The sequence below is a fragment of the Penicillium rubens genome (genome assembly GCF_028828025.1).
Source record: "Penicillium rubens strain IBT 27055 chromosome Unknown utg000002l_segment0_segment0, whole genome shotgun sequence".
Classification (NCBI taxonomy): Eukaryota; Fungi; Ascomycota; class Eurotiomycetes; order Eurotiales; family Aspergillaceae; genus Penicillium; species Penicillium rubens.
The window spans coordinates 6,313,678-6,332,584 of record NW_026890600.1 but is presented as its reverse complement, the minus strand read 5'-3'; the positions used below and the strand labels follow the sequence as shown (position 1 = coordinate 6,332,584).

General features: G+C 52.2%; 8 protein-coding genes across 8 annotated transcripts; 2 read left to right on the top strand and 6 right to left on the bottom strand.

Annotated features, from left to right (window-relative positions):
* Positions 1–742: 742 nt before the first annotated feature.
* Positions 743–4,266, bottom strand: N7525_004878 (GTPase-activating protein; the record flags this gene model as incomplete). Its single annotated transcript, XM_002565369.1, has 3 exons — positions 743–3,005; positions 3,054–3,405; positions 3,462–4,266. The coding sequence occupies 3 exons, from the start codon at positions 4,264–4,266 to the stop codon at positions 743–745; spliced, it is 3,420 nt and encodes a 1,139-aa protein (XP_002565415.1).
* A 3,675-nt stretch (positions 4,267–7,941) lies between these two features.
* N7525_004877 (uncharacterized protein) lies at positions 7,942–9,141 on the bottom strand (the record flags this gene model as incomplete). The annotated part of the gene is made up of 2 exons (XM_002565373.1): positions 7,942–8,847; positions 8,902–9,141. 2 exons carry the CDS (start codon positions 9,139–9,141, stop codon positions 7,942–7,944), a joined length of 1,146 nt encoding a protein of 381 aa, XP_002565419.1.
* Positions 9,142–10,099: 958 nt separating this feature from the next.
* N7525_004876 (uncharacterized protein) lies at positions 10,100–10,370 on the top strand (the record flags this gene model as incomplete). The annotated part of the gene is given in 2 exon segments (XM_061213203.1): positions 10,100–10,262; positions 10,276–10,370. The coding sequence occupies 2 exon segments, from the start codon at positions 10,100–10,102 to the stop codon at positions 10,368–10,370; spliced, it is 258 nt and encodes an 85-aa protein (XP_061070224.1).
* Positions 10,371–10,868: 498 nt separating this feature from the next.
* N7525_004875 (uncharacterized protein) lies at positions 10,869–11,078 on the bottom strand (the record flags this gene model as incomplete). The annotated part of the gene is made up of 1 exon (XM_061213202.1): positions 10,869–11,078. The coding sequence occupies one exon, from the start codon at positions 11,076–11,078 to the stop codon at positions 10,869–10,871; it is 210 nt and encodes a 69-aa protein (XP_061070223.1).
* An 897-nt stretch (positions 11,079–11,975) lies between these two features.
* Positions 11,976–12,293, bottom strand: N7525_004874 (uncharacterized protein; the record flags this gene model as incomplete). The annotated part of the gene is made up of 1 exon (XM_061213201.1): positions 11,976–12,293. One exon carries the CDS (start codon positions 12,291–12,293, stop codon positions 11,976–11,978), a length of 318 nt encoding a protein of 105 aa, XP_061070222.1.
* Positions 12,294–12,526: 233 nt separating this feature from the next.
* N7525_004873 (uncharacterized protein) lies at positions 12,527–15,458 on the bottom strand (the record flags this gene model as incomplete). The annotated part of the gene is given in 3 exon segments (XM_061213200.1): positions 12,527–14,283; positions 14,337–15,279; positions 15,297–15,458. Coding segments are annotated over 3 exon segments (2,862 nt in total), but the record flags the coding sequence as incomplete, so codon positions are not given.
* Positions 15,459–16,265: 807 nt separating this feature from the next.
* Positions 16,266–17,075, top strand: N7525_004872 (uncharacterized protein; the record flags this gene model as incomplete). Its single annotated transcript, XM_061213199.1, has 3 exons — positions 16,266–16,361; positions 16,453–16,876; positions 16,963–17,075. 3 exons carry the CDS (start codon positions 16,266–16,268, stop codon positions 17,073–17,075), a joined length of 633 nt encoding a protein of 210 aa, XP_061070220.1.
* Positions 17,076–17,533: 458 nt separating this feature from the next.
* N7525_004871 (SDR family oxidoreductase) lies at positions 17,534–18,777 on the bottom strand (the record flags this gene model as incomplete). Its single annotated transcript, XM_002565375.1, has 6 exons — positions 17,534–17,655; positions 17,710–17,860; positions 17,924–18,123; positions 18,186–18,349; positions 18,411–18,669; positions 18,723–18,777. The coding sequence occupies 6 exons, from the start codon at positions 18,775–18,777 to the stop codon at positions 17,534–17,536; spliced, it is 951 nt and encodes a 316-aa protein (XP_002565421.1).
* Between the last annotated feature and the right edge of the window lie 130 nt (positions 18,778–18,907).

Below are 18,907 nucleotides of genomic sequence, written 5' to 3'. Positions count from 1 at the left end.
TGGTTTCGCACTTGGAGCTTGCATCTACCACAAAACTTACCCTTTTTCTTCGCCTTCTTCGTGTTCCTTTCATCCACCCAACCGCTTTTCATCCCTTTCTCTTTTGGGCCTTTATTCTCCGCCGTGGTTATCCTTCTTCTCTATGGACGGTGGCTCGTTTGTCCATGCCTATGCTTGTTTTATACCCTTTTTCTTCATTTGCGTCGTCATCATACAATGCCATTCTAGTTCCTCTTCGAAGGCTTGGTGGTGACTGATCGCTTCCGCCCCCTGGGGTTATTCCGCCTGCTTGATGATGATGCTGTACATAGAAAACGTCATTACATCTCATGACTTGACGATTCTCTAAATTCAGAACAGTTTTGATTTATGGGCGACTTTGCCCTTTATGAATTTTTGATTTAGTTGGAAACTTACGGGTCTCGAATCTATTTTTTGATCTCGACATATTTACGTCGCAAATACCTTGTAGAATTCTGTACACGTACGAAGAGTGCTACAACGAATGCGCATGTATACATGAACAAGGGATGATCCGGCGCGAAGTTCTTTCTAAGGGAATCTAGAATCAAGGTCCCAATCCGACAGGGACCACGCGAAAGAGGAATTGAAACATCCAAACCAAGGGTTGTAGTACAAAATTGTATGACGATCTAAGCAATAGGTCGGCAACGGAAAAAAAAAAAGGAAACGCATGAGATGGCAGTCAACCGTATATGACATCAGACAGTATGCAAGAATATCATGACTCGAACTCGACGAGCTTGCTGATAACTTCGCCATCACGGGCCGTGGGGGAGCCATCGTCCTTAGCAGAAGCCGCAGAGCCGGACACCTTGCGAGGAGCGTGGTTCGCATCATCCTTTCCGTCCAAGAGAGAAGTTCTCTCTTCCTTCCCACCGCCAAGAACCTCAGCTCCTTCAAGGAGGTCACGGTCAGCGTCACGGACAATACTACGGCGCTCCGTATCAGCGCCGTATGCGCCAGCGCCCCAGCTGGGGATACCACCGGGGATGGCGGCGGCAGTGTTCTCACGACGGGGATAGTCTTCGTCGTCCTCTTCGTCTTCATCTTCCTCGCGGCTGAGAGCGTTACGCTCGAGATCGCGCTGCGCCTCGTCCATTCGCTTCTTGACTTCGGCGGCCATGCGGATTCCGTCCGAGACGATGTTGTCCAGGACACCGCGCAGGCCCTTGCCTGGTGGCACGATGCCTCCTGAGGCGCCGGCGACGGGTGCTGAGCCTGCAGCGAGTCCGGAGGAACGGATGCTGCCTAGGTTGGAGAAGGTTGTGAGGTTGGACGACATTGAGGATGATGCGGCTAGAGCAGCCGGGTGGGGATGGTCGGATAGGTGGAAGGATTGAGGGAAGTAGGATTCAAAGAACTGCTCTAGAAGTTCGTCGGCCAGGACAACCATTCGGAAGGTGGGGAGAGTGATGTGTAGGGGATTATTAGGATCGAGAGCCGGGTTGGCAGACTCAGACGTTGAGCGGTTATGGTCGTCGCTGTTTGATTCGGGGGTCGCTGACTTGGCTGTCTGGGCGGTTGCGTCTGGTGCTGGAGAGCTGGCGGGCTTGGTATCATCAACATCAATCAGGTCTTCTTCTTCGTCATCATCGCCAATGGCAAAAGAGTCTAGCTTCTCAGTTGCCTCTGCCGTTGCATCTTGCTGGTCTGCTTTTCGGTTTTCTGGGTGGCTGGGGTCGGCATATTCGAAACAGCGACGGATGAATGCGCTGACACTACCAAGGAATTTCTCGTCGGTAGTAAGCGAGTTCTCAGCATGGTCGCGGTCTGCTGTCGAGTTCAGGTTTTCCACAGATGGAGTGGCCGTGATTGTGCCCTCAAACCCACGCCGGGAGAGGAACAACAGCGCCTCGGAGATTTTGAGGATTCCCTCACGATCAACTTGGCCATTTCCACTGTCATCGTACAGGTCGAAGAAATAGTTGATGTTGTTCATGATGTCAGGGGATCCCTTCAGCCGGGCGAGACCATTCACCACATTTTGGAGATTCAATCCCTCCTCGGGGTTTGTGGCCCACTTGCGGTAGAGGCGTTGCATGAACTCATGGTTTGCTGGCTGTCTGCGGTTCGCCCACAATGCCGATTTCCCTGATGATGGTTCTTTCCCTGACGGCCCAGGGGAGTCAGCGACTGCCCATTTGGACGTGGCCGCTAAAAATTCCCGGAAGGCTTCATAGTCCATATGTGTGGGGCTAGGCCCGAGACCGACACGGCCAACCTGGGTATCCGCAGGAGGAGCAAGCATAGAAAGGCGCTGGGATCTCTTCCGCTCTTGCCTCCTCGTCTCTTCCTCGATAACTCTCTGGCGTTGCTCCCACTGGTACAGTGTTTCATAGAAGCGGTCGTATATCGTTCCAAGATCATCCACACTCAGGCGTTTGCTTTCGGGTCCAAGGTTGCGAATAGAAGTACGCTTAGCAAAAGTCTCGATGTTTTCTAACACAGCGCCCTTGTGCTTCTCGCGTGTCTCGGTGATCGTGCTGTGAGTGATACCAGAAAACTCCTTGAAAGCAACCACCATCAATTCTTGGAATCTAGTGATGGCTCGAAGCTTGGGATTCTCTGATCTCGGGTGGGCAGATTCATCCAGTCGTGAGAAATACGACTTCAAGACAGAGATAAATGACCCGTCATCTTGTGTCTCGAGAAGCTCCTCGCCATTAACTCGGAGAATGGCAAGACCGACCTGGAAGAGGACTTTCGGCCCTTCTAAGAAGAACACATCCAAGACACGGAAAGCAAAGACGAGCGGCATGGAGTTAATATATAGCGAGAGAAACCATGGCAACGATACCACGGAAAGTTGTACATCTGATTTGGTGAGGTGATCCCAGAGAACTGGCATTGTTTTCTCGACTAGAGACTCAAACACCTTCTGGTCGAGTAGTGTGCCGTACATCGTTGTTGAATAGTAACCTGGAAGGAGACGGTCACACAGCGCAGAGAGAAGGAAAAAGGCTTGTGCCTCTGACATATATCTGGTCAAGTTAGCAGACACCCTCAATAACTGGGGGTTCTAAACACACATCAACAAGGCGGCAACCACAATGTTCATGGCTTGGCAATACCCAATCTCCGGGTCAATCCAACTGTACGCAGTGAGTACTCGCCGCAAGCGTCCAATGCCTTCTTCGCTCTGGAATCCAGGATACTCTGGCAGACTGCGATTCAAATCTTTCTCAATCTCATCGATAGCAAGGGATTCTTGTCCATCAAATTTGGACAATGTCTGTTGATACAGCATCGGGGATTGTAGACGAAGGAACAGAGAACCGGATGTAAGTTCCCAAATTTCTCCACGTAACCGATTTGGCAAACCAACTCTGATCAGCTTGTGGAATGTTGGTTGGCGAATCAACGTGGCATTGCGACCATTTTCTAGTGAGATCGGTCAGATATTGGAATATACGATCAAAAGATAGATGACTTTTTACCTCTGAAATATTCGCCCCAAAGTCTCATCTTACTGCGATCGCGCAGCTTGCGCGCATCGCCAGGGTAGCGGAAAATCAGACCCAGGCCGGCATCCGGTGGTTGACGAGTATCTGACTCATTCCCATCTTGCCCCTTTCCTTTTGCACCTGAGAGCAGATATTCCGAATAGCAATCCGTGACGACAGTCCGCAGGTTGTCAACCTCCTTCATTCCTTCCCGCAGGCCTTTTTTCAGTGTGTCACAGAATCGCTCGCAGGCCTGTCTGCTACCGACAAGCTGCAATATGAGGCGTTGAGGGACGAGGTTGGGTTCTTGCTGCTTATTGAGCAAACCATTCCATGTTGTGAGCGCAAGGGAGAAGACATGACTGGCGCTATGAAGGCGTTCGACACGTCTTATGCAGGATAGCGGGAGAACGAATCCATTGCCTGATGGCCCAGTGCCGTGTGTCTGGCCAGTCCAGGCGGTCGAAGTACTTGCAGTGGCAGAGGGGATGAAGCTTGTCGGTTGGGTTGAAAAGCATATGAAACGTTCACTCAGATGCAGACGTCCAGTATATGTGTTTCCCGCCCGGTCAACCTTGCGGGAGCCATCTCCTTGATTGGCCGAGGAATTTGGTAGCGGTAGAACGAGATCAGCGGTGATCTCTTGAAGCGGGTTCTGAGAATCAGGGAGGCGGAATTGTTGCCGGAATAACGATGCCTTTGAGGGATTATGATCGGGCGAGGATAGGGCGGGAATGTTGAAGTTGGCGGGGTCAATCAGGCTCTGGGCCTTTTGAACGAAGGACGACCACGGTATCATGTTGGAGAGGTGACGTGGGAATTTATGTGAATGTCCTGAAGCCGATAACCGATGATGTCGGGATCAAGCTACAGTTACTCCGAGTCCAGCAGATCCGGGCTAGGAATAGGAAAAAAGGCCCGTGCGTAGTTGAGATTGGAGCTTCGAGGTCATCGTACAAGCTAAATCATCGTTGGCCGAGGACTACGCCTGCAGAACAAAAGGATTGCGTCTGGTGTTGTTGTCGGATTGATAAGAGGGGGCGTGATGATGCCGGGTTCACGTGACCATCATCAGCCTTATCTGTCGTCCCGAGGGGTTTGCAGGGTTTGTATTATATAGTGGCCTCAGGCACTCCACAGATCTATAGCCTAGGGCCGCGTATAAAAGAAGAAGGGGTTTCTATTAACTAGTTAGGAAGCGAGAGACTTACTAGATTATATAATTATATTCCTATATGTCCATGGATGGCCTATCTAGCACTATCTAGTAGAAAGAAACTAATCCAGTCGGCAATGTTTAAACCCCTCGATGATGATATAGTTCTGCTAGAGCATGGCATGACGCCCGATGGGAATATCGATCCCGATCTTACCAAGGAAATTTGTCAGACGGCTCTTTTGAGACATTTTCCACCGAGACTGAAAATGGCACGTACTTCCTTCGTTCGACCTTTGTCGACCTTGACCCTCCGTTACATATATGTAATGAGTATCGAGAGACTTGAAATAGGAGATTGGGCACGACCAACGTATTGGCGGGGATATATCCTATAGACGAGATACGCTCTGGTACCTACCGCCATTTGTTCCACCTAGGTCAATTGATAAGCGGGGAGGGATTCCAAGGTTATGCGGCCATCAACTGTACGAGCTCCCTAATATGTGACATTCATGTGGTCAGGTCTAATATCTATAGATGCTCTTCTTTCACACCTTCTAGTGTGTGTGCTATCGCGTGCTATACTCTGAAAAGGTCATTTTACACTAATTGTCTGGCAAGGCTTTGACCTAAGAAACCAAATAGTTGTCTGCGATCCTCACAATTGCAAGTATATAAGGCTGTTGTCCTTTTCTACCGAGTTACTGCAACCAAGCCGTTGCTCTTGTCAAACCCCACGCGTCTTTCAACCTCGCCGAGTGGTGTAGCTTGAAGTTTGGTATCAATCAGGACGTCGTCGACAGCCAATTGTCAATTCCCTTATAGTTTTCGCAACCGCTCCTCAGCATTGTGTAGGGATTGAACCATGCTTAGATTTTCTGTGCCTGTGGTAGCTAGGTGGAGAGAAGTGACGCCCTTGCGGTTGGTTGCCAAGGCGTTGGCTACAGTGGTAAGGGCTCGTCGGGTGGTCGATATATCAAAGCAGACTTCTAAAGTACGCGGATACGCCATAACTCGCGTTGAATTGGTGCAGGATGGCTCGTTTCCTACCTGGAGGGTTCTTCAAATGCCCTTGGCGCATGGAACAGATACGAATAGCTCACTAGTGATTAGGGCAAGGGATGCCGTATCAGATTCGGCAGACGATGGATATGCCTCGGCCTTTATACGACTTGCAGGTGAATAATAATTACAAGGGGGCAAGACTTTACAAGAGCCATCTAAAGATATAAGGGTCGACATTTGTTTGCCATATAGAGCTAGCGTAGAGGTTACATACCGCGAAGTTCTACAATATGCTCCGCTATCTGGATGGAATACCATTGAGTACAGTGGCTATGACCAACTACAGAGAAGAGCCTAAGATGTAGAGATAATTCAACTTGTGAGGCTTGATTGACATGGATATAGACATTACACAAGAAATACTGCACAAGCCTGAGATGCAAGGACACTAACATAGTATAATCAGACGACATGAGGATTTTAACACACTGTCCAAGCTTGACATGAGAAAAAAAACTTATTGAAACCAAACAGAAGTCCAGAAAAGGACAGGACTTGTAGAACATGATTCGAGCGAGCTTAACATAAAAATCGAAGAACACATTGAAATGAAACAGGATGTAGGTAGAATGAGAGCAAGAACAGACTGGAACAAGACAAGATCCAGGAATAGAACAAGACATTGACAAAAAGGCAAGGGCAAAAGGATAATTTGGCACGAAACAAGATTTGAACAAAATCAAGCTCAAGGCAATCATTGGCCATTGAAAATTGGGTGTGGGATAGCTCACTATGAGCGAACAAGCATATGACATTGACTCAGCACTATGCAGACTGTGCAAGTGGAATTGGACCTCAATCAAGAGACGGCAGAACCGCCCATGATTTTCGGGTGACAGAGGGCCCTGTAAGAAGCACCAAAAAGCATCGACTGTTGAGGAAAGAGAAGACAGAGCTGGCTTGGCAAGTGATCGGCATAGGCCAAACGACAGAGGAACACGACAGAGGAACTTGGTCTTCCTTTGCTTCTTTGTCTGTTGATTTCGTTCTTGTCGAGTGACCGGAGCTTCAACAAGGCGTGAACGTGGATCTTTTTGGCCCTGGGAAAGTGGACCAAGCGACAGCGGAAACTATTGTCATTGTTTTCTTTTTGTCTTTTGTTCTTGTCGATTGACCTCGAGCTTCATAGGGCTAACTGCAACCATGTGGATTGACGGCGGAAAAGAGGTGGAGAGCCTAGTGTAGCTGATGATGGGCATGTCTGGGTGAGACGACAGCGGAACTCTTTTTGTTTTGTCTTGTTGGTGTTCTTGTCGAGTGACCTGAAGGTTCAGCATGGCATGCGTGGGTTTGGCCGTGGGTAAAGTGGAAAGTGCCGCCGGACAGGTTGTGTGGCCAAGGGTATCAACGACAACAGAACTTCGTGGATTTTTCTTTTTCTTTTTATTTTTTTGTGGACTGCTTTGTTCTTGTCGATGACCGTTGAGTATGATGGCTCGGTGTTTCCCGGCCGATTGGCCCGGCGAATGAGTGGAAAGACCAGTCCGGCTGCCAATTGCTGGTGCCCAAGGATAGCAGGGCCCTTCTTTTGGTCCTTGCACTTGTTTTATTTTTGCTTGTGTGGTTGGTCATGTCTTGTGCTTGATGATCCATGGCTTGTGTTGTTGTGTCTTGTGTCGGGTTGTGCCCCATGTTTCGTCTTGTTCTGTCTTGCTGTTCCAAGGTTTTGTCTTGTTCCTTCGAGTGGTCCTTTGGCACCACAAGGTCTGGTGTATTTATGAGGATTGACGGTGGAGAGCCAACCCTAGTGACCGTTCTTGGTCGGAGACAGTAGATTTTTCTTTTTCTTTTTTCTTTTTTCTTTTGTTTTTTTGTTTTTTTGCTTGTCATTGATAGTCATCTTGTCAAGTTCACCGCTGGTGTGAGAGAAGCGTGTGTTTTGCGGTGGATCATTCAAAGGAAAGATATTGAAAGGCCAGTCTGGAGGTGGCCGGTGATGACCCTTGAAAGAGGACTTGAAGGAGTGTATGTTGCCCAGGTGTATTTTGTATTGTGTTTGTTAAGCGGTCGTCGGGTTTCGGGAAATCAGTGTATTTGCGTGAGCACTTTTCGTAGGAAGGAAACCCCAGCTGAGAAATTGAGCACTGTCCAGACAGGCTGATAATGGCCCTCGAATAAGACAGCGGGCTTGACAAGATCAATGTGTTCTTCATTTTTTTTTTCTCTGTTTTCTTTTTTGTTTCGTGTGTTCTTTCTTTTTTTTTCCATGTTTTGTTTTTTTTTTTTTTTTTTTTTTTCTTTTTCTTTTTTTTAAATCTTATCGAGTGAGGCTCGGTTCCGAGAAGGCCCAGTGTATTCAGGAAGGACCTCCTCGGACGGACGAGGAATGGTCACGAGGCCCTGCTTTTCACAGGCCTCGCCGTCCTCCCAGGCGGCCTTGTGCTCCGAAGAAGTGGTGCCGCGGTAGCGTTGCCAGAGGAAAACCACAGCCTGGCCGACCAGCATGCCAATGGCACTGGCGGTCAATCCAGCCAGGACACCCAAAACAGCCGGGATAACGATAAAGTGCACAATGCGAGAGAAAGTGCGGGCGAAAGCGCCGTGGTATGGGTGGTGATGATGGGGACGAGCGGAGCCGTGGGCGTGGGCATGGTGGCGACCGTCTTCCCCGAAAGGAGGCGGGAAAGGGAAAGGCATACCGTCGTGGCCTTGTTCATAGTGGCCCATTGTCTTGCCCTTGTGTTTGCCATGGCAGCTCTTGCGGCCGGTTTTGGTCATGCCCATAACACGAGCTTTGGCGCCAGCCAACAGGCCTCGAATACGAGAGACCAGAAGTTCCTGCAGGCATTTGGCCTTTCCGTTGCACTCCTTCCAGGACAAGCGGTCGGAGGCAGGAGTGGTGTTTTCAATTTCAGTCCGGGCGATGAAGAGCTCGCCGTTGGGATCCTGTAGAACGGTGATCGCAACGGTATCGACAGGGACTGGGTGGGTCTCGAGGTCGAGGACAGTGAATCGGATATCCAGGAGTTCATAGCCCGGCTCGTCAGACGGTGCGGCCATCGGCATGATCTCAAGGGCATAGCCAACAGGCATTGGGTTGGAGTCCTCTCCCTCTTCATTTTGTTGTACAGCAAGAATTGGAATAGGCGGGGCCGGTGGGAATATTTGGCGGCCGTTGGCCAGCAGGCAGTTGTCTTCGATCGAGAAATCCAGAGTCTACCGGGGTCTGTTAGCTAGTTCAAATGAATAAACGGATTCTATCATGCTTACCAGAGAGGATGGTTTGCCCTCCGCCCAGGTAACAACACCTTCGTCGTTGGTTTCACGCAGAGGACATTCAGAGCAGGGCAGGTCAACAATCGCATGATGAACGTCCTCCAAAAGCATAGGGTGAACATTCACAAACCCATCTTCAATCATATCGACTTTAGGTTCCATCTCGGGGACGACGAGCATCGCACTGGCGCCAAGGGCAGCGGCGCCACCCAGCAAGACGGAGCGCACGAACATGGCGATGGAAGGAAACCAAGGTGGAGGCAAAATGTAAGTCAGAAGCAAGGCGATGCTTCCCTCCTTAAATTTGATGAGACAGGTAGACTCAACAGCGTGATGAACAATATCTCGAGGGGGTATGGAGATAAGTGATCTTCTTTCAGCGGGAAGTGGAGTGGGTGACGCCAGCTCCTGCGTGGCTCGTGCTGTGATTGGTGGATGGCTGATAGTCAGCCTGCTGACTGTGTTGGCGGCATCTCCCGAGCTTGGAGATTCGTGTTTGGATGCGTAGGCTCAAAGACCCTCTCAGAGGAACACCGAGTGGCATACAATGTGGTATTGTTGCCATAATCTTTTGTAAAATGGAAGATGGCGACGACTCCAGTTCCAAGCGTATAGGGTATGCGCTCGAAATATTGCTGATGGCCGTACTCCGTATATCACAGCATAATCCGGTTTGCACGTCGCTTTCAGCTACCAGGAGTTGGCATGGCATCTCCTGAGAGCTCTGGGTTATATGTGATACTGCATCATACATTTCAAGGTGACGAGTCACAATGTTGATGGTGGCGTGGGCTTTCGCCGAGTGCGAAATGTGCACGGCCTGGTGAATAGTAGGACCAAGGCGCATACTGCAGTATCAGGTTTTCAAGCTTCCGGGAGACCATAAAATGCTCCCAGTTTCCAGGAGCTGACGGTTGTTGCAAGTTCCTACCATCAGCCTGCTCATTGCGCAGGTGCCATGATGCCAGCTCCTAGGAAATCAACTGATATTCCCGTTCCTAGGAGCTGGTGATTGTTGCGCATTGGCACGGTCAGCCTGCTGAACATATGTAGACCGCATTGGATTGTGTTCATGCCATGTTGCCAGCCCCCGGGAGATTGTATAATGTCCCCCACTACCGAGAGCTCGCCTGTTGCTCGTGTCAGCTCCCAGGATATCATTTGATGTCCCCAAGTCCTAGGGGCTGACAACATGGACGAACTGGCGAATTCAGCAGGCTCACTATGCAGGTGGCATCAAATCGTGTTTGTGCCATTGCCAGCCCCTGGGAGATCATATAATGGTCCCATCTCCCAGGGGCTGGCTGTTCAGCAGGCTGACTATACGGGTGGCATCGAAGCGTGTTTGCCCCATTGTAAGTGGCATAGTCAGCCTGCTGAACACGCAGGTGGCAGCTCTTGTGCTATTGCAAGCCCCTGGGAGATCAAATAATGTTCCCCACGCCCAGGAGCTGGCCTATTGATCATGTCATGGTGCCAGCCCCTAGGAGAACATTTGATGTCCCCATCTCCTAGGGGCTGGCGGGTTGTTGTTGAATCGGCGGGTTCAGAAGGCTGACCATAAGGCCAACTCCTAGGAGATCATGTAATCTCTCCACTGTCAGGAGCTGGCGCAGTCGCTCTAGAAGGTGGCATGGTCAGCCTGCTGAACACGCCAGCCCCTGGGAGATCAAATAATGTTCCCCGCTCCCAGAGGCTGGCGCATTGTTCCTGCTACGTGACTAGCAGGCTGACCATCGTGCCAGCTCGTAGGAGATCATGTAATGCTCTCCGCTCCTGGAGCTGGCGGCTGCAGAAGGTGGCATGGTCAGCCCGCTAAACACACAGGCGGCAGCTTTTATGCCGTATTTCCAGCCCCTGGGAGATCATGTAATGGTCCCCGCTCCCAGAGACTGGCGCGATGTTGGTGTTGCTAGCCCCTAGGAGATGATAATGGTCCCATTTCCTAGCGGCTGGCGTGTTTAACAGGCTGGCCATGCTGGAGGTTTCTGAAGGTAGGATGGCCAGCCTGCTAAACACGCAGGTGGCAGCTGTTGTGCCATTGCCAGCCCCTGGGAGATCGTATAATGGTCCCCGCTCCCAGAGGCTGGCGCGCTGTTGGTGTTGCCAGCCCCTAGGAGATCATGGTGGTCCCATTTCCCAGGGGCTGGCGTGTTTAACAGGCTGGCCATGCTGGAGGTTTCTGAAGGTAGGACGGTCAGCCTGCTAAACACGCAGGTGGCAGCTGTTGTGCCATTGCCAGCCCCTGGGAGATCATATAATGGTCCCCGCTCCCAGAGGCTGGCGCGCTGTTGGTGTTGCCAGCCCCTAGGAGATCATATAATGGTCCCATCTCCTAGGGGCTGGCTGTTCAGCAGGCTGACTATGCAGATGGCATCGAAGCGTGTTTGTGCCATTGTAAAGTGGCATAGTCAGCCTGCTGAACGTGCAGTGGCATGTGTCGTGCCATTGCCAGCCCCTGGGAGATCATATAATGGTCCTATCTCCCATGGGCTGGCGCGCTGTTGGTGTTGTCAGCCCCCGGGAGATGATATGATATCTCCGTCTCCCAGGGGCTGGCGAGTTGTTCCTACTGCGTGTCCAGCAGGTTGACCATGCAGGTGGTATTTGGACCATCGTGCCAGCTCCCGGGAGATCATGTAATGCTCTCCGCTCCCAGGAGCTGGCGGTTGCAAGGTGGCATGGTCAGCCTGCTAGACACGCAGGTGGCAGATGTTGTGCTATATTGCCAGCCCCCGGGAGATGATATGACATCCCCGTCTCCCAGGGTCTGGCGCGTTGTTCCTCCTGCGTGTCCAGCAGGTTGACCATGCAGGTGGTATTTGGACCATCGTGCCAGCTCCCGGGAGATCATATAATCTTCTCCACTCCCAGGAGCTGGCGGTTGCAAGGTGGCATGGTCAGCCTGCTAAACACGCAGGTGGCAGCTGTTGTGCTGTATTGCCAGCCCCCGGGAGATGATATGACATCCCCGTCTCCCAGGGGCTGGCGCGTTGTTCCTCCTGCGTGTCCAGCAGGCTGACCATGTAGATGGCATGGTTTGTGCCACCGTGCCAGCTCCCGGGAGATCATATAATCTTCTCCACTCCCAGGAGCTGGCGGTTGCTGGTGGTGGCATGGTCAGCCTGCTGGACACGCAGGTGGTAGCTGTTGTGCTGTATTGCCAGCCCCCGGGAGGTGATATCCCGTCTCCCAGGGGCTGGCGCGTTGTTCCTGCTGCGTGTCCAGCAGGCTGACCATATAGATGGCATGGTTTGTGCCACCGTGCCAGCTCCTAGGAGATCATGTAATGTTCTCCACTCCCAGGAGCTGACGGTTGCTGATGGTGGCATGGTCAGCCTGCTGGACACGCTCGCGGTGTCCCGTATCGGACTCTGTTGCTTCATGGCCATCTAATATATCACTCTGACCCCACCATAGATGATCTACCCAGTTTCCTGGGTAGGCAGTGGGTGCGATATAAATATGGTTATATATCATATCGAAGACATCATACATGACCCCGAAGGGTCCGCAACAGGTGTGTGTAATTGCACTTGTGCAGGTGAAGCGGCAATCGTCGGACTTGCCAGCTTCCTGCCTTGCAATAGAAGCATCATTGTTGGATTGTCAGTTGCCATCAACCGAACAATGTCCGGTCTCCGGCAAAACTACGCAAGATGACATGGATAATCCACTCCAAGAGTGGAACATAGCCATACTCCTCGCGCAGTTCCTCCAGGAACTTCTCTGGGCCCTCAAAGGCGTACGCAAGGTGTTCGAGGTGACCTAGCCACAATGGGGACGACAGCAGAGTCACCATCACCATAGCGAATACACCAAAGGAGGCCCATCGAGTTCCTGTCCATAGTACCCGCAATAGATCCGAGCCCTCATGCATGTCTGACTCGCCAGACGCAGTGATGACAGGTGGGTCGGAAGGCCAAGCTCCTGGCATTTGAAGACCAGAAGTCGCTGCGTCTTCTCCGCCCATTTCCTCCTGTACGTTTCCTGCAGTCTTTTGAGCGCTGCAATTTGGGTCTTCGGCATCCTCGACCCTCTTGGCGCCTTCCGAAACCCCCGCACGGGAATCTGCCCCTGTTGCAACGGCATTTTCTGCCGAAGCGTCTTCGGGGCTGGCCACCAGGGAAGAGGTGGAGCGCCTCCGAGAGGTTGCTGTGACCTGCAACCCCTTCAGGGCTTTGTAAAAGTTTGGCCGACGTTCAACCCTGCGAAAGCGCATTGTGGGCATCGCCTGTGTCCGCGACTGAGTATCGGTCCGCTCGCTCAGAACGGCACAGTCGGACCCATTCAGAGTCGGCTCAGGGACAGCACGCACACTCTGAATGTACTCAGTGCGCTGGACCGGGACGATACGGTCTGATCTGTTCGGAGTCGGCTTAGGAACAGCACGCACCCTCCGAACTCTCTCAGTCCACAATGGCGTAGCGTGGGCTGACTTGATTTGGGCTGGCTCACTAGGAGCAGGCACACCCAAAACGTCGTCGGACACATTCACTCTAAGCGAGGTGGGCTCCGGGGCAGCTTGAGTCGGCTCGGGAACAGCGGGCTCGCTCAAAGCTGAAGCGGGAAGAACCTGCTCGGTCTTGAGAGTGTCAATTTCGTCCGAATCAGCTTGAGCCGGCTTGGGAACAGCGGGCTCGCTCAAAGCTGAAGCGGGAAGAACCTGCTCGGTGGTCTCCGAGGCAGCTTGAGTTGGCTTAGAGACAGCTGGCTCACTCATAGCTGCCTCAGTCGGCACCTGCTCGGTTGAGACACCCTCAGTGTACTTGAAATCGGTCTGAGCTGGCTGCGTAACAGCTGGCACACTCATGACTGGCACTTCCACTTTCACAGCAGTGTGACATGTGTAGCTGTCTGATATCGCAAGCAACCGGGATCCGTTGCTTGCGATAATATTGTCCGTGGCCCTCTTCTTGCGGGTAGGCTCATCCCCGCTCGAATTGTCCACGCCAGCTGTCCGTTTGCGCACTGGCATGTTGACGGACTCGAATGCCATCTGGGGCACACGACGGGCACGACGGGTAGGACTGACACGACGGGCACGACGGGTAGGACTGACTGGACGGGTAGGACGGGTAGGACTGACTGGACGGGTAGGACGGGTAGGACGGGTAGGACTGACACGACGGACACGACGGGTACGACGGGTACGACGGACACGACGCACAGAGCGCCGTTGGTATGGCTGGTATCGTGCATTTCGTGCGTATTGCTTGCGCACATGTGGGCGGCCTCGGCTTTTGGCTGGCTTCAAGGGTTCAACAGGGGCATCCGGTATGACAATATCAGAGGGATCCGGGCGGGCAATATCAGAGGGATCCGGGCGGGCAATATCAGAGAGGGAGGGGGCGGCGTTAGAGGCCAGACCAGGAACTATCACGGCATTCTCCTCGACGGTAGACGATGGAGGGGGAAGGCGTGTTCACCAGATGCCTGGCTCGGAGCCGCCAGGGCATCTTGATTGATTGTGATCACGGGCTCCTCATCCCAGTCCATGTCAACGTCTTCGTCCGTAACCAGTTCCATGGTATCCTGCGACCCATCTTCCTGTAGCGGGGCGGCGGCAAGTTCTTGGCCCTTGGGTGAGCTAGCCCGCGACGATCTGCGGCTGTCCAATGACATCACGTCGGAAAGCACGCTAGGGCTTTCAGACCGCGACCTCATCGAGCAGTCGCCATCGTCGACGACGGACTCGGCGTCACTACCAGCACCGGGACCCTCAGAGAGGAGCGGTCCCGGGTCACGAGCCTTCCCTTTGCCGAGCTCTTGCGGGTGGAAATCAGATGCATGCCCATGGGAGCCTGGTTCCTGGCTTCCCACGACGTGACGACGCGCAATACCCACAGGGTTGGTGGTGGACTCAGCAGTCGGAGCACTGCGAGCCCGCACCTGACTGTCCCTTGTGGCTTGCATGGCCGCGGCAAGCATGAGGTTGAGGTTCCTGGCGAGGCCTTTCATTCGGTCCTCGGCACCCGCAAGGCGTTGTTGGCGCTGCAGGTTGAATTCAGCGGCTGCGACTATCTGTCGCAGATCCTGGACATCGTGCCGGTCCTTTTGGAGGGCGTACTGAAGACCTTGGAGGGCAGCTTTGTTTCCTTCAGCGCGCTCGAGTTCTTCAGACACCTGGTCCAATCGGTCCTCCAGGATCCGGAATTGGCGGTCGATGTCGCGAGCCCGGTCGTTGTAAGACCGGTTGATCAAGGCATCTATATGCGCTTGATCAACAAACCGAGTGGTGCGATGGGTCGCCACTTGGGATCGCAGAGCAGACACCTGGGACCCGGTGTTGTTCTGCTCGCTCTCCTGGCGAGAAATAGTCGCCTCGGCATCCGCCAGACTTGCGCTCAACGCGGTGACTCCGCGCGATGTCTGTCGTGGTCGGACACCAAGGGGGAGGAACGGGCTGTGTCGGGGCCCACCAGGGGGGTGATCCCGTGCGGGGGACCCTGGTTGTTGAGGGACGGGATGGCGGGGGTGGGGGCACCCGCCATTTGAAACCCGATAACGCCGTTACGGCGGGTTGATCTCTGCTGGTTTGCCATTACGAACTGCGAGACAGGTTAGATATGATGCTCAAAAAATTGCTTACAAAGTAACTGAACTCACAATTTCGAAAATGGCAACGCAAACAGGCACGCGGGGGGAGATTTCTTGTGCGAATCTATGCGACGACGCGTTAGAAAAGGTAGACAGCTTACTCGGACGGGGAGTTGGCACTAACCAGCAGTTTTTTTGGGCACTTCGCAGATGAACCACGAAGGGAAAGGATGGGATCTGATGAAATCTCTGATGATGGAAAAAAAGAAGAGAGGAGGAGAAGAAGAAAGAGAAGTTGAGAGGAAAGGGGAGAAGATATAGGTAGGCCTCGACACGCGACGTGTTGGTGAGGCTCTGGCACCTTCTGGGTCAATGACCTGCTCAATGGCTTGGTCTCACCTCCTGAGACCAATCAATAGGCTCCCCATTGTTTATTGATGGCAGGGTCTTTCTCCAACAATGGCTATTATGAGATCTCCAATAAAGAGAACAATGGGATGTCTCATTGGTCCCTTGAATGCTCTTTTTCTAGGAATAGGATGTCTCATCCAGCAATACAGTCTACATCTTTTCTGAATATGTGTCTATTCAATTGTACCTTTTCTAGAGTTAGCTCTACGTAGAGATTCCCAGCAGTAGCTCGCTGACATACATGCCCTCGAGATCTGCGCCATGTGGTTGCGGCTAAATTGTTCTCGGCCTGCCGAAGGCCAGTGCACTCGGTTTACCGAGTAGATTTTCCTTCCATGGTCTAACGAAAGCTTGGAAGTCTTGGCGATTGCGTACCGCCAGGTCTACTTACGTTCTAAAATATAGTCATGGCGGGGGCTACTGTCACCATGATTCTTGGTCAAAAAAGTTGTCCTGCCCCGACTCTCGTCGTCACGCATTCACGGGACGATCTGCACGCTTTTGTGGGTTCTACTGTTCTGGCATATGATTATACTGGGTTTCAAGCCCTCCTACACTGGGAGTCATTGCTAACAGAAAAATCATATCCCCTAGAGCCGTTTTGGGGGGATGGGCGGTCCCTCGGCCCCACAACAGCACATGGAATACATACGAGCACGGTACGGGCCGGATCCGTCAAGCGAACCAAGCACCGGCCACCAACCAGCAAGCTGTCCGTGGGGATCTACGCTTGAGTCAAAGCAGACGCGGCCACCTGAATTAGCCTACATTGCACAATCACACGACGGCCTTCGCATCATGGAGATACTCCATCAAGCGAAACGACCCAAATGTCAAAATCGACATTGGACCATTTCCCCAAGATCTCATGTCCCAGTTGACGCAATTGATGATCTAACAACCGAACTGTCTCTAACAGACCCTCAACCGCGATACGAGACCTTTGTAGTCATACCCGTTGATCTTCCCATGGCAGGGATCCCATTCCACTTGATTTTCTCATCGGTACGGGGTGAAGGTAAGCGTCTCATTTTGCCGAATTCCTCAAAATATCTGTCGTGCAAAGGAGACTGACACTGTTTCCGCTTCAGATCCCCTGTCCAGACGCCCAGGAAGCTTCAAACTACCAGCAGCCCTCGCAGCAAACATCCGGCAAGTGGTCTGATCCGCCAGCGAAGGATGTTCAATGTGACGATTCACCCCTATTGGTTTCATAATTTCGAAAACCACCCAACACCCAATTATACAGGCAAGGGGCATCTGTGAAGATGACGTTTCCACAACATGAAGAAAGACATCCATTCAAACGGGGAAATCTTGTTCCCAAGCCTAAATAACAGAGTCTATCCATGCCTTCCCCGCTCCTCAGCTAGCAACGGTGAAGAAAGCCATTGCACCATCTTAGCGTCTATGGAGCACGGCTCGCTTTGGGTTTGCTATATAGTATTGTCACACATACAAGTGTCGGGAGGAGTGCTTTGCAGAGTGAAGACAGGGCACAGCACTTTGGGCATGCGATAACAGCAACTTGGGTTGATCTAGTCAAGGCGACAACATCAGAAATGTCATGAATGGATATAATATCTATCTGTCAAATCCAGTGTAGTTATACGTAGTGTTATCTATCCAAAATGATCCGATGTATTATCAATATCTTGTGCATGATTTCAGTAGCTCAAAGCTTAGATTTCTTGCCGGTCACGTTGGGTACTTCATCTCCCGAAAGTAAAAAGTCTGGGTAAGAAAGGCTCCCACCGGAAGCACCGCCTGCTGACATGCGCCAGTTTGCACCATCAACTGTTTAGTGTCAGTATGGAGCGTCCATCACGTTGTTGTTATCTGACAACTCACCAACAAGCGTTTGACCACTGACATAGCTGCCAGTGTCTGAGAAAAGATACACCGTGGCATCGGCGATGTCGCGGACATGGCCGAAGCGGCCCAGCGGCTGGGCCTTGGTGTAAGCCTCTAGGGCATCTGCTGGTAGCAGGCGTTCCAAACCCTGCAGAATGGTAAGTGGACCAATTTTTACCATACGCATAACACTGTTGAGGGTTATACTAACCTCAGTTTGCGCAATAGGACCGGGCGCAATAATATTGGAAGTCAAACCGCGAGGACCATACTCGATTGCGACACTGTGCGACAAGGCATCGATACCAGCTTTGGCAACCGATACATGGCTCTGGAAAGGCATACCCCGATAGTGAATGGTGGCACTGACGAAGATGATTCTTCCACCGGTTCCAACCGGTGATGGTTGAACTGAAGGATTGTCAGTTGCAACGATAGACAGAGGTTCGGGATTCACCCAATGGTGCACTCACGAGTCGTTGAGTCCATTCTGTGCTTGCTCGCTGACTCCCTTAGGTACGGAAGGGTCGCCTTGAGGGTATTATAAGAGCCCAAGACGTCGATATCCATTACTGATTTGAAAGCGTTGACCGAGAGTTGCTCGATGGAGGCGAGGAAGTTACCCGCCGCTCCAGCACTGTCGGATACTATCAGTATTGAGAATGGAAGACTGCCGTCAAGTTACTATATCAACGTACATGACGAAATCAATTCCTCCTAGCTCCTTGACACAGCGCTCAACTGCTTGCTGCAAATTCTCGAGCTTGCGTACGTCCACGGAACCAATGCCAATCACCTTGGCACCGGGTCGCGCTGTCGCGATGTCCTGGGCAACGCGCTCGGTCTTCTCTACATTACGGCCAATGATGCAGGCGTTGGCACCCAGGTGTACTAAGGCCCGGACCTGGGCACTACAGATAGTGCCGGCGCCACCTGTGCAGAAGACGACCTTGTTTGCTGGATCAGGAATTAGCGTGGGTGCGGTGGCGACGGGCTAGAAGAGAGCTTACCGAAGATCCCATCCTTCCAGGAGTCACTCAAGTATTCTGTCTTGGGCAGCGGCATTCTGGTTACTATGTACACCCCTGGATAACTCAGTCTAAAGATTGTGGGGGACTTAGGGACGTTCAGGAGGTCGGCCCCAGGTGATTTAATGACACCCGTTTCCCCACAGTCGGACCTCGGCTTCACGGAT